At 44.0% G+C, this 14,097-nt stretch overlaps 1 protein-coding gene across 2 annotated transcripts in view; it reads left to right on the forward strand.

The window, feature by feature from the left end:
- Bves (blood vessel epicardial substance) overlaps positions 1 to 14,097 on the forward strand; it is a 34,843-nt gene that overhangs the window by 8,462 nt on the left and 12,284 nt on the right. For both annotated transcript variants that reach the window (XM_057762144.1, XM_057762145.1), the window contains exons 4-7: positions 543 to 730; positions 1,523 to 1,631; positions 7,392 to 7,559; positions 8,479 to 8,620. In XM_057762144.1, the coding sequence (XP_057618127.1) occupies positions 543 to 730; positions 1,523 to 1,631; positions 7,392 to 7,559; positions 8,479 to 8,620 (607 nt within the window). The remainder of the gene's footprint in view (positions 1 to 542; positions 731 to 1,522; positions 1,632 to 7,391; positions 7,560 to 8,478; positions 8,621 to 14,097) is intronic.

Raw genomic sequence — 14,097 nt, forward strand, 5'->3', positions numbered from 1 at the left:
TAGAGGGATCTCAGGGCTGCATAGCTTAGGCCGGGATGAGGCCACCATGCCAGAGTTCCCTACCCTTCTCTTCCTTTGCTTTTGAGTATGTACATGCGAGGCAGTGATTGCAGCCTTGAGTGTTGGCTTCCTGCCTTGATGCATTGAATAATTACATGGAGATAAAATGCTTAATGCATATTTGTAAGTTTGTTTTTCCACTAATTCTTAATTTCTCACTAGCATAATTAAAAGTTAAGGTAATTTCTTCTTTTGAAACATTGTGTTACGTACCACTGCTAAGGTTAGGAAGGTGCATGTTTTGACAAAATCCAAAAACTCAGCGGTTGCTTCATGTTGAGAAGAGAGGTGTGAGCATTAGAGTCATCTCAGCCTTCCCTGGTAGAGTATGAATTCCACCACTACTAATTCTCTAAGACCCCACTGACCATGTCCAGCAAGCCACTGGTGTGTGTCATAGGCTTGTTTATTCTTAAATCTATATCTCACCTTTGAGAGTCAGTGTTTGGGGACTGCAGGACCTTGGCATTGCTGTCTTCCAGGTCAAGATTGAAAAGGAGCTGGGTGGCATCTATCACCGATTGTTTGAACCACTCCGGGTCCCTCCTGATTTGTTTAAAAGGTTAACTGGACAGTTTTGTATGATCCAGACCTTGAAAAAGGGCCAGACTTACGCCACAGAGGATAAAACTTCAGTTGATGATCGTCTTAGTATTCTTCTAAAGGGGAGGTAAGTGTTAATGGAAATCAGAATCCCCAGGTTGCTTTCCACCTTTTATAGCCTCTAGGAAGGAATGCATACAAGGAGATGTTGCCAGCTAATGGAAGAAGTGATGTGTGTGTGCTGGTGAAGGTCATTTTGCAGTTGAAATTTGGGCTGCGGTGGAGCAGTGTGCCAAAGCTAGGTAGACACCATGGTCCAGAATCAGCCTGAGCCCAACATTTTCTACAGTGAATATATTTTTAACCATGTTTACTTTTGCTTGAAGTTAATGAGTCAAAGTTGAAGTAGGTTTAAATTGAATTCAAGAAGCTTATCACGTGGCAAAGCTTTTTGAATATCACAGTACATATGGACAATCTGAGTGGAGGGTCATGGATGTTGCATGGGTGTAATCTTTTCTGTTCCTTTGGTGGTGGTTTTAGTTGAGGTTGCGTGCTCCTGGGTTCATGTGACTCTGGCTAACTGGATCAATGGATGTGTGTCACTGTGTCTGTCTTGAAACATGGTTATCAACAGCATCCCTTTCTTCTAAGAAGTTTGCAATGTACAAATTATATATTCACTCCAACTGTAAGAGTGACAGTAATGGTAACCGTGATCTGCATTAATAATGGATGCTGATTTTTTTCCTGTCTTTTAAAAATATATTTGTGCTTCTGGAAGTGCTGTAAGTCCATTACTTGTAGAATCTTTAAAACTAGTGCAAATATATTACTATAATGTTTCAATGATTAAAAAGAATTACCTTGTTTTTGTGAAATGATGTGCGTTTGTTAACATTTTGACTTCTGTTACCAGAATGAAGGTCTCCTATCGAGGACATTTCCTGCATAACATTTACCCCTGTGCCTTCATAGATTCCCCAGAATTCAGATCAACCCAGATGCACAAAGGGGAGAAATTCCAGGTATGATTTGACTTTGAGGAAGATTAGAACTATTTGTATGTCTTTCAAATCAAGTAAAAGTGGAACGTGTCATGGTTTCTTTTAAAAGGGAGATAGCCACATTGGTAGACATGGTATAATGGCATAAGGCAGAACGACAACAAACCCTACCTTTATCAGTGCTTACGCGGTGCACAGCTGGAGGTGGCGGCCTGGAAAGCCATGCTCTAATCTAGATGCGGCACTGACGCTGTTATTTCTGGGGTGTGCATTTGCTTGCTTACTGTTTCATTTTTCAAGATTTTGGTCATTTAAATTTCTTAATATTTCCATTAAGAAAATTTATTGTTTGGGTGTCTGGGTGAGAACACTGGCTGTTCTTAGAGAGGGCCTGGGTTCGTTTCCCAGCACCCACATGGCAGTTCACAATCTTCTGTACTCCAGTCCCTGAGGATCGGATGCCCACTTCTGGCATTCGAGAGTTCACATAAAATAACAATAAATGCAATCTTTTTAAAAATTCGATTTTATTATGAGAAAAATTCTATCACTTGAAGATAATTCATGTTCCTAAACACATCATTGATTACTTTTATTAGGAAAACCAAAAGCTGGCTTTACTCCAGAAAAGATACTTTAAAAATACCTCTCTAATCAGTTCATTCTTTTATGGTTAGTGACCATGTTAAAAGGCAAAGAGGAAATTCCTCATAGAATCAGCAGTTTGAATGCTGACTGTTCAGTTTAATTCTTTTTTATTTTTTTAAAAAATTGCTCCATTCTATTGCAGCTAGTTCTGGCTGTTTCTAAGTCCCCAGGCCTCCTGTTGGATTTGCTATCCTTAGGAACTTAGCCAAGAACGTAAGTCCCGGGGTAAATAGTGCTGAGGAAATATTCTTGGCACAGAGTTGCTTTGATAGTACGTATTTCGTGGGAAATAGAATCGAAGAGAACGTCATCACAGAAGAAAGAGGACCTGCCAGCGTCCCTTGCTGGGGAATCTTACCGGCTCAGTTTGGGATGCCCTTCACTTTGAGGTGCCATAGGCTGGAGATAAAGGGAAAGTATAGTTTCCTTTATTTCATTAGTGTTTCAGCTGTGTCCTGCTACCACCCTGCTTGCACAAAAGGCCTGGGTAATTGTGGAATTTGTTAAAGTTGGGCACATTTGCTAGAAGTACTAGTTTAGGCTTACTGCCTGTGGGAGTTTCAGTGAGAATGGCCCCCGTAGGTGCACGTGTTTGAATGCTTGGTCCCCGGTTTGGGAAGGATTAGGAGGTGTGGCCTTGCTGGACGAGTTGTGTCACTAGGGGGGGGCTTTGAGGTCTCAAAAGCCCAGCCCAGACCCAGATTCTCTCTCTGGCTGCTGCTTGTGGATCAGAGTGTAAAGCTCTCAGCTACTGCTCCGGTCCCATGACCTGTCTGCTCCCTGTAGTGATGATAAGGGACTAAGCCTTCGGAACTATAAACAAGCGCCCAATTAGATGCTTTCCACTGTAAGAGTTGCCGTGGGCGTGGCCATAGAGCACGACTAAGACGCTCATGATGCAGTTCTGTTCCTAACGCTGGTCACGCTTGACACAGACGAAGAGAAGGCTGGTGCTGTGTCCATCTTCTCTGTATCCTTGGTCCTCTAAGACGTCATCAGTGTCCTGGGGTGTCTGCTTCTATCTGAGCAATGTGTTTACCCACCACCACCCATGAAGCAGAACAGGGCCACTTCTCTTTCCTCTGACCTCCTCAAAGCTGCTTCTTCCTCCTTTGTCTGTTACACTTTCTTCTGTGTGAGCAGGCGGTTTTATGTAAGAATAACTCAGTCTTTTATTATACTGAAGAGAGGATTCAGTTTAGGGTGGAAACTAAATCTTTGTTGCAGAAGCAAGTGATCCCCAAGGAACCAGATCTCCAAATATGTGCTTCCCTTCCACTGAGCTCCAAGTTATATTTGTAACTAAGCTAATGAAAAAGTTACTAGCACTAACAAGCATTTTCCTTCCTGGAGACGGAGTCTCAGTAGTTGAGAATTGTTCTTAACTGACGTGAAGATTCCAGAACGTGATGAAAACTGCAGCACCATAGCTGAATGAAGGACATGGCTTTATCCCTGGTAATTCCAGCCAGCTCTGTTTGGCACAGGGTTTGGTATTTTGTGAGTTTGTGACATTTTGCCAGTAGCCAAAAACTACACTGCCATCCAGTCTGTGCCTATCACAGAGTCAGCTTCATCAGAATACACCCAGGGAGATTGCTCTTTGACTGTTTACAAAAGATTCTGTTGTGGATGCTCAAGAGTGCAGTGTTCACAGTAGTGTTTATGTATGTTCTCGTAGCTGCACACTGGAGTGCTGTGCCTGTGGCCTCCTACTGAAGCACATCCCAGCCCTTTCCTGAGGGAATTCTACTGGGGTCTTATGTTCATTGGATTACTTTGTTTGTCTGAGACAGGGATTCACAGACCCCAAACTGCCCTTGAACTCTGTGTAGCCAAGGATCACCAAGGACTTTGGATCTTCCTGCCTCTACCTCTTGGGTGTTGGGATTATGTTGGGTGTTAAACCAAACCTATGGCTTCTTGTATGTTAGGCCCGTCCTCTACCACTGAACTACACTCTCAGTTCTCTATTTTTGTTCATTTGTTTTTGGACACAGGGTCTTATTAATGCAGCCCAAGCTGGCCTTGAGCTCACTGTGTAGTCCAGGTTGGCCTCAAACTAGTGATAGTCCTCTTGCCTCAGCGTTCCGAGTGCTGGTATTCTAGTCATGTACCAGCACTCCAGGCTGTTACTTCTCTAAATTCACCCAGATGTCAGGGTGCTGATGGGCCTTACAATATGGGAAAAGAGAAAAGAACTGCAGGGCACCATAGATCGCCACTTGGTAAATGCTGTAATAATTCCAATGCTGCAGGTAGACTGACAGCAACAGAATGGACCCTCACTGTCTTTAGTGCGTGCTGTTGCGGGATCAGACTGCTGCTTAAAGCTGTTGACAGGGTCTTCAGTATCATTATTACAACAGTAAAGGTAGTGTTTTGTGTTTGGTTTTCTTTTTATTGCGTGAGTGTTTCTGATAAATGCTTTTCTTTTGACTCCATCTCAGGCTGCTGCTCTCTCATGGTCAGTCACATGGCATGATGCTGTAAACCTGGAAGTCAGTTTGAGGGAGAGGTCTTAGGAACACATGTCCGTGCTCTTGTGAAATAAATGAACGTTAAATTTTAAATGGTATTTAAAGAAAATAGTACGTTCATGTCGGAGAGGTGGCGCTGAGGTTAAAAGCACTGGCTGCTGTTCCAGAGAACTCAGTTCAACTCCTCGTACCCACATGGCAGCTCAGAGTGATCTGTGATTAAAGTTACAGAGATCTGATGCCCTCCTCCGGCTCTCATGGCACCAGGCACACTGGTGTACAAGACATACATGCAGGCAAAGCAGCCGTATTCTTCAAACAAGGATCTTGTCTTTTGAAAAAACACATTAATATTCATTTATTGTGTGTATGTGTGTGGTATATGTGTGGAGGTGTGCATTCGTGTATGTGTGTGTGGTATGTGTGCAGCTGTGCATCCTTCTGTGTATACACAGAGGCTCCACTGTGCCTTTCTCTGTCACTCTGCCTTGTTCCTGTAGAACAGGATCTCCCAGCAAGTCCAGTGATCCTCCTGTTTCTGCCCTCCATAGTGCTAGGGTTACCAGCATTTGGGGCCACACCCAGCTTTTTATGTAGACACTGGGATTTGAGCTCTGTTTTTAGCCTAATTGGTAAGCATTCCTACCACTGAGCATGTCTCCACTTCCCCATCTACGTGTGTTAGACAGCATCTTACTGTGGTTCTCAGCCTGGCTCAGCACTCACTGTGTAGCCCAGGCTGGCTCCAAATGTTTTATCCTGCTTTAGCCTCTTGAGTATTGGGATTCCAGGCATAGGATACCGGGCCTGGCCCCCTCTTGAATCTTGTCTTTTTTTAAAAAATTGTATGCGTGTATGTCTTTATCTGTGTGCACATTCATAAGTGAATGCTCAAGAAAGACGAGGGTATCAACCACCCCAGAACTGAAGTCACAGATGTGGGTCATGGGAACTGAACTCAGGTCCTTTCTTAAGCACTAAGGCATCTCTTCAGCCCTGGTTCTTGTCTTTCTTATTCACCACTGTAACTTGATGGTATTTGGCAGGAAGTGTCTTTGTCATAGCGTACACTGATAAAGGGTGTCCCTGGGCACTTTGTGGAGTCTTAAGCTGCATTTCTTAAATCCAGATGTTCTTGGTTTTCATGAAGCCTCTTATGATGTAATAATTGCAAACTTTATTTTTCTGGGACCATTGGCCCACTTTTGGAAGTAACTAATTGTTCTGATTTTCCAAAGTTCCAACTTCAGCCTCTTGAGAGATTTCTATTTTTTCTCTCTTGGTAGATCTGAATCCTCCTTTGACATCTGAAATGAAAACTCTTTCAGAAATATTTGTTCTGAGGCCCAGATAAGACTTCTTGTCAATTTAATTAGCTTTTTTCCAATCTCCAGCTGGGCCAGGCTGATCTGGTGCTGGGTTGTAAACTGGACTTTAGTGTCCAGTGTCTGCTTGTGTCAACTCCTTTCTGTGAGTGTGGGTAGGCCACCACTCTGTGATGAAGCCAGGCATTCAGACCTCAATACACATGGCCCCCATCACTGGTGTGATCAGGAGACCACACATATATGTCAGTGATGAGCTTGACCTCTAGGGTATGAGTGTCATCATGAGGGAAGAGAAAGCAGACTGAGAATTTGCATGGTAGGAGGGGCTTCTAGCTCCTGAGCCTTGAGAACATGGAGAGGGGGATTAGAGAATTGCTTGAGCTCTCTAGTACTATGATAGTGTCCACCCTTGCTTTCCCATATTTCACTACTTACATGAGAGGGAATGGCTTCTCAGCTCTGGGCTCATCTGAGAACCTAATTCAGTAGGCTGCCTTGGAGCTAGCCTTGAAACCCGCAACAGAAGGTCACCCACTGCTTGTTCTCATCAGTAGCTTACCTGGACCTTTGAATCGTCCTCAGTGTATGTTTATAAGTCATTTGGATGAAGAGTTTTTCATATCTTTACAGATCTAATCTCAAGTGCTGGTGGTGTAGACCAATGATAGACAACTAGCTCAGTGGTGGAACATTGTAGCTCAGTGGCAGACAGTTGCTCAGTGGTAGAACATTGTAGCTCAGTGGCAGGCAGCTGCTCAGTGGTGGAACATTGTAGCTCAGTGGTGGAACATTGTAGCTCAGTGGTGGAACATTGTAGCTCAGTGGTGGAACATTGTAGCTCAGTGGTGGAACATTGTACCTCAGTGGCAGACAGCTAGTTCAGTGGTAGAATATTTATGGGTTTGAGTCCCAGAGCGAGATGTGCGCGCGTGCGCACACGCACCCGCACACACACACACACAGAGTCTCTCTCCTAAGTTCATTTGCATGAATGTTTGTCTTTAAACTTCATTGTAAGCCTCAGCAGGTAAAGAGATATTTTACCATAAATAATATATCCCATTGCAATGTCCGCTGCAGTTTGACATGATGGCCATTCTTGTATCCTGAGACGGCACAAACCAAAAAAATAAAATTCAGAGAAGTTGCCTGGATGTAGTCTACTGATTGAGTATCCTTAAACATATTTCTATGTAGTGTGTTAGGTTATAACTAATTTGATAAAAGTATCAATGATAGTGTCTGCTGGTGTTCTGTCAATTTAATAAGTTCATAATTCATATATGTAGATGTGCTTTTTCCTAGTGTGTTGGTTTTCTCGACAGGTCACCATTGTTGCAGATGATAACTGCAGGTTCTTATGCTGGTCGAGAGAAAGGCTGACTTACTTTCTGGAGTCCGAGCCTTTCCTGTATGAGATCTTCAGGTATCTTATAGGAAAAGACATAACAAACAAGCTCTACTCACTGAACGATCCTACCTTAAATGATAAAGTAAGTGCTTTTCTGATTCTTTTGGTCAAATAAATATGTGTGCTTTCCTGAATTCTCATTAAATATTCATAAACTTCAGAGGGGATAGTTGTAATGGAGAGACTCTTTAGCAAGTTTTTGTTAAGGCAAGGAAATATTTTGTGATTATTACCATTGCCGTAGCTTGGCCTGTTAAGGACCACATTTATGGGATGGAAAACTGTCCTTCCCAGAAGTCTTCTAAGCAGACTAAGGAGGATAGGAGGGAGTGGGCTTAGAGAAGGTGTGGAAAGGCGGAGCCACAAGAAGACTAGCAGTTGGCATTTAACCTTGGTGGCCTCTCGGTCTCCCCCGGATCCAGGGGCCACAGAAAATGGACCTTTGGAGCTTTAGGCAGAAGGGAATTAAAACACTTACAGATGAGACCTGTGCAAACATTCTTCCTGTGCCACACATTGCCTACTGGGAACACTGATAGAGCTTTAGACAGTATAGAAGGGAATTAAAACACTTACAGATGAGACCTGTGCAAACATTCTTCCTGTGCCACACATTGCCTACCGGGAACACTGAATTTGCTGCTCCTCTTAGGCCACCATGTCCAGGTGCTTCTCACTGTAAGTTAGGGCGGGGCTGAGGCACAGCAGTGAGGGGGAATGCTTGCCTATGTGTGAGGCCTTGGTTTTGATCCCTAGCACCACCAAAAAGAAAACGTTGTGCTTACTATTATAGATTGCTAAGTAGATTATTCGTATTTATAAGTTTTAGAATAATGTATTTAAAGTTACAGCTAATAGTAACACAGCAGACATTTATGGAACACTTACCACTTTTTTTGTTTTAGCACTAACTTATATCAAGGGAAAGTACCTGCCCCTTACAGGGAATGCATGAGTCAATGGCTGTAAACCTCAGGCCGTGTGGTAACTTTGCTTTGTAGAAAGTTAAGAAATTGGAGCCCCAGATGAGCCTGTGCACACAGATCTCCATGCTGGAGATGAGGAACAGCATCGCTAGCACCAGTGATGGCGAGGAAGGCCTCCACCACTTCCTGCGGAGCTCCTCCAGCACATCTTCTCTCCGTGAGTCCCCTCAACCCTGACCCTCTGCTGCTCTGGTGGATGTCACCACGACACACACACAGACATCGTGCGTGATGAGTAGCCTCGAGGAGTTACTGCCCTGTGTTTGATATAGTCCAAAGTCCAGCTTTAGAGCCCTTGTTTCAGCTTCTGAAACAGTTCCCTTCTTTTGCCATGTTTGGCTTACATTCTGGCCCTGTACACATGACAAGGTGTTCAAGGGTCCATGTGGTTGGGTGGCTGCTTGGCATTGTGGTTCTCATGGCTATAGCTCTGGTGAAAGACAGACATGGCAGTGTGTGAGTTTATGAGCAGCTAGCTGCTGGCTGCTCATCCCAGCATGTACCTGAGACTTAGAAAGTGAACAGGCATCAGGGTGTTCTTGAAGATCACCACTCAGCATCTATGTGAGCTACATCCACACACCACTCACAAAGTAGGTTCCCAAGAAGACTCTCCTACATGCGTTATACCCATATAGATGACACAGGTCACACAGATGGTCAAAATTACTAAAATGAGAGAAACTAAATTATTTTAAGAATTCATTGTTTGAAATTTAAGAGTTATTTTTAAAGTAGGAAAGCTTTGGATCAGTTGATATAAAACTGCATAGAAGCAGGTGAATTCTTCCATTGCGTAACTGAAAACTGTTCAACTGTCCATCCATGCTTCTAAGCAAAGACGTCGGAATTCAGACGCTCATGCACCACTGTGTAAGTAATCATGTGACTTTGCATGCTCTACATGAACTGGGTTATCATTCTAAGTATCGCACCACAAGAAGAGGTTGGAATTTACAAGTTGTATAATTGACATTTGGAAGAGGCAGAACTTTGCATCTTCCTTCTAGGGTTTTCTTTTTGGGTTGACCTGAGGATTAAACTGACCCAAGGTAGATTAACAAGAAAAAAGCCATGAACATTAATCTTAGGAATTTTAGGTGGCATGGGAAGACCCAAAGAAACAGGTAGGGTCAGATGCTTGTATGTGCCAATTGGAAGAAAGATAGTCGGGTGATGAAACAACTGAGTTAGGGGAAGAGTTAAACATAGTAGTTATTTATGTGAGGCTTGCACAGAATCCTGGCCCAGTGTCCTGTCTTTGATTAGGAATGCTGCTTTTCTTCTAGCATAGGAACGGCCCCTTTTTCCTAAGAACTTGTCTGCTTGTCAGAAACGAGAAAGGACAGAGTGAGCTGTTTAAGGTTTTTTTTTAAACTCCAAACAGCCAATATACCATGCACAGACAGATTTGACTCCTTTAGCTAGAAGCTTCAAAACCAAAGTCTAGATAGAAATGTACCACAGACCTAAAGGGAACTTCAAGGACAACACACATGAGAAATTAAAGATGGCTGTGTTTTATTCCAGTGCAGCTTAGTTTAGTGTCAAATGAGGCTTGTGAGAAGCTGGGTATTGTTTGTGCCAGGCCCTCCCTAGTCCAGGAGCTGGCCAGGGGGAGAACATCAGCACCACAGGCACTCCATGAGTCATAAAGATCCACCCCAGAGTGGCAGGTGCATGTTCCCTTGACAGTGGATACCATTCAGCCAGCACCGCCCCTGTGGGCAGGTCATCGAATCCTGCCATGCAGAAGGGCTGCTGAGAGTGGGAGACCAGGTCCCTTGACAGTGTCCTGATCTAGCTCAATGACAGTTAACAGTACAGATGAGGGAGTTGACGGTATTCAATGCTTTGCTTGTTCCATAGCAGTGCATGCTGGGATACAGATGTAGGGCTCCACTCCAACTATAAACTCAGACTTGTAAGATCAAATTGATCCTCAGCAAAGACTACTGCCCTTTGGGAAAAGAAAAGGGGCATGGGATTTGTTGAAGGCCAACTTCCAAGGAGACAGGACACAATCCCAGCTGTCCCCTGACCAGCTAGCTACCTGGCAAAGGAATTTAAGCAACTAGACTAAGACAAGATGGGGAGCTCATGATTGTCACTGTGAGTCTTGATGGGGTGGTTGGCCACTGGAAGCTGGTCCAGGTAAACCTGTAGATGATTGAGGGCGGTCGGCCAGTCCTTGAGTCTAAGCATCATCTGTGAAACCATTCTCCTTCCTCTCTGCTTCTCAAAACTTGGTTCTGTGAGGCTGTCATTGTCATTTCAAGTCTGTCCCAAGGTCCTGATCAATAGTTTGAATAGCTTTCAGATGCAGGAAAGTTGCTGTTTTCAAACAGGCTCAGTTTCAAACTTACTTCTTGTGCTTTGTGATTGCTAGGTTTGAGTCAGCCAGAGCAGTTACTATGCCAACCAACGGGGGTGTGTGTGTGTGCGTGCACATGCGCTCACGTGAGAGTGCATGTATGTGCAATGTTGGGGACTGGCCTCAACAAAAACACCTCTTACTAGGGTGGGGTGTGGAAATTTAGAAATATAAGTAAAAAATGAGGAGACACGTGAAAAATAACAGAACAGAAACCATAAGATAATACCAGGAGGGCATTCCAGTGATTACAGAAATCGCCTGCATTTATTTTTTTCATAGCTTTTATATGCAGTGTAAACTGGAGGGGAGTGAGCCAGGGTAGGGAAACAAGGTAATGAAAGACTTTATTAAAATGATAGGTAGGGCAACTCACACAGTTAATTGCTTTATCACTCTGAGACATCAAATTATTAACATTCTGTTGTCTAGGTAGTGAAGCTACTCTAGATCACATATCCTGAAGGCAGCCCCTCTCCAGGTTACCTCATAGTTACAAAAGAAGAGCATCGGGCACTGGTGGCACATGCCTTTAATCCCAGCACAGCACTCGGGAGGCAGAGGCAGGCAGATCTCTGTGAGTTCGAGGCCAGCCTGGTCTACAAGAGCTAGTTCCAGGACAGGCTCCAAAGCTACAGAGAAACCCTGTCTTGAAAACCAAAACCAAAAAAAGAGAAGGAGCAGAAGTACATTTGCATATCCTGACCACCTGTCAGGATGGCATGGGTCTTCTTGAATGAGCTATTTTAATGTTAAAAGAACCAAGCAATCACATCCTGAATTGGGACATGCAACTACACTTATCGATCATTTGAGCAACTTCCAACTCTGACGGATGACAAGGTAGAAATGGGCCCATAATTTTGAGCCTCCACAGTGCAGTCTCTTAGTTTATGGGCTCCCTGCTCCTTATCCTTAAACATTTTTTACTTACAGGATATTGACTCCTCTTTTACATTTTTTTAAAACAGGGTCCCAGGTATCACAGGCTGGCCTTGAACCTCTTCTTCCTGCCTCTATCTTCCATACCTCCCAAGTTCTGGAGTTATAGATGAGTGCTACCCTACCTGATTTTTTTACACTGCCAGTAATAAACTCAGGGCCTCAGGGTTGTCAGTTGAACCCCGTACCAACTATTTCCCAAGCTTAGGACATTAGCTCTTAAGCATTCCTGTGGATCACTTGGAATTGCGTGACAGCTTCTGATACAGCACTGTGGCTTGGGAGTTCACACTTGAACACATTCCCACCTGATAGTTTGATAGAGAGGCTGTAGAACCCCTGGATTCTGGAATTCGGCTGTCCATGTCATGAGGGAGTGGTTGCGGTGGTCTCGTCGATCTTGTCTAATAGTACCTCATGCTTTGGACTTGCATGGAACACTGCGGGTATGTTATTTCTAAAGACCTTGGCAGGGATGCTGTGTAACACCACAAGCATCACAGCATCAGTGTTACACAGCAGATACGCAGTTAGACACAAACGCAGTTCACAAAGAGGTGAAGAGAAATGAACTGTTTCAATGAAATTACAGCCACGCTTCCTTCTTATACTGTGCTCTCTTTATATGTGTCTCAGTGCCAGAGTCACAGCAAGATCTGTACTCTCTACCACAAAGACTCCATCCATGTCCTGTTTCAAACTGTCACTCAAAGGGGAGGAGGCATTGAGATAGCCTGAGAAAGTTCAGCCCTGTTGTTATTCAGTACCTCGTAATCCTCTTAACTGTTTTGACTCTCCTGTCGCTTCATTTGCCATGTTTCAAGTTTTCATGCGTAGCTGTGAGACAGAAGAGAGGGGTCACGTTAGCCACAGTGTGTAAGTGGACATAATACTGCCACATCTGTATGAACTGGCTTCTCTCTGCTGCCTGCTTAGTGTTGCTTCATTGTAAGGGAAACTTGCCGTGATGTTGTCTGACTGCAGCTCCCTACGGTCAGGTCCGAGATGCTCCGTCTTCCTCTTGTCTCTCACACAGATTGATTGTATCTGGTACTTCTGTCACTGGTAAGTGTGGCCAAGCATAGACGTTGTCATGGCAACAAGAGAGCCTGTTTCATTTCTCTGAATGTGGAAGAATTTTTTTTTTACTTAATTGGAATTAAATAACAGTTGTTTTGTTTCTCTGATTCTCAAACCATGAGATAATTTGGATATTATCATTTGGGGCTCATCTTTGAATGAGTTTGTTACTTTAAACCATTTTTCCTGAGATAGAATTAATATTTATGATGGTATTAAAGGTATTTTGAAGTAAGAGATTTTTTTACCAAGGAAAAGGCTTTGTTTTGTGTCAGGGTGTTGCCATAGGCAAGGTAACCCATGAGTGAATTCTGCAGACATGCGTGGTTCACATTAGTTAGTATTCTCATCTGCAGAGACTCGCCACAGGCCTGTCACTACAGCTTCTCTTAGGTAGCTTGTGAATTTATTACCTGGAAAGGTACAAAAGCCAGTGCAGCGCATTCTTAGTTTCAAGGCTGGCTTCATGAAATAATCTGTCCAATTCAATTTGTCTCCATGCCCGCTAAGAACAAGAGCAGACTTATAAGCAGGGGCTTCGTGAATCACAAAGAAAGAGCAGATACAACCAGTCAGGGGGCCTGGAAGAAGAGCTGATGGGCAGTCACTGGATGGGTTGGAGGAGCAGTGGCCCGTTTCGTAGACAGGAAGGTGCAGATCAAGAGGGTAAGTCACCTCGCCATGGTCTTGAGCTGCTTCTCTTCCCACGGTCACCTGGTCAGCCTGAGCATAAACCTCCACCTCCGGGGGAGCCCCTACCTGCTCTGTCAGATGACGTATTGTGAACATTATTTATTCATGCTGATTAATCCTCACACGCTCTGAGAAAGTGTCCGTTGTCACTTTAGGATGGAGACGCATGATATGTACCTCTTCTGCCTGGTTCTGAGCCAGCAGGGGCTGTGGTGTGGCCCCAAGGACCCTGTCCTCCTCAGTGTCAGGGAAGACAGTGTCCCACACAGCATCTTCTCAACTTGTAGGATGCCAGTAATAGGATTTCATATAGCTAGACACATTTAATCTTTTTAATGGAAGTGTTTAAAAGAGTGATGGAGAGATGTTTCCGTTGGTGATGTGCCTATGTGCAGGCATGAGGTCCTGAGATTGGTCCTCAGCATCCACATACAAAAACCTGCATTGGGGCTGGAGAGATGGCTCAGAGGTTAAGAGCACTGATTGCTCTTCCTGAGGTCCTGAGTTCAATTCCCAGCAACCACATGGTGGCTCATGGCCATCTG

The sequence above is a fragment of the Chionomys nivalis genome, chromosome 2 (genome assembly GCF_950005125.1).
Source record: "Chionomys nivalis chromosome 2, mChiNiv1.1, whole genome shotgun sequence".
In the NCBI taxonomy this organism is placed as follows: domain Eukaryota; kingdom Metazoa; phylum Chordata; class Mammalia; order Rodentia; family Cricetidae; genus Chionomys; species Chionomys nivalis.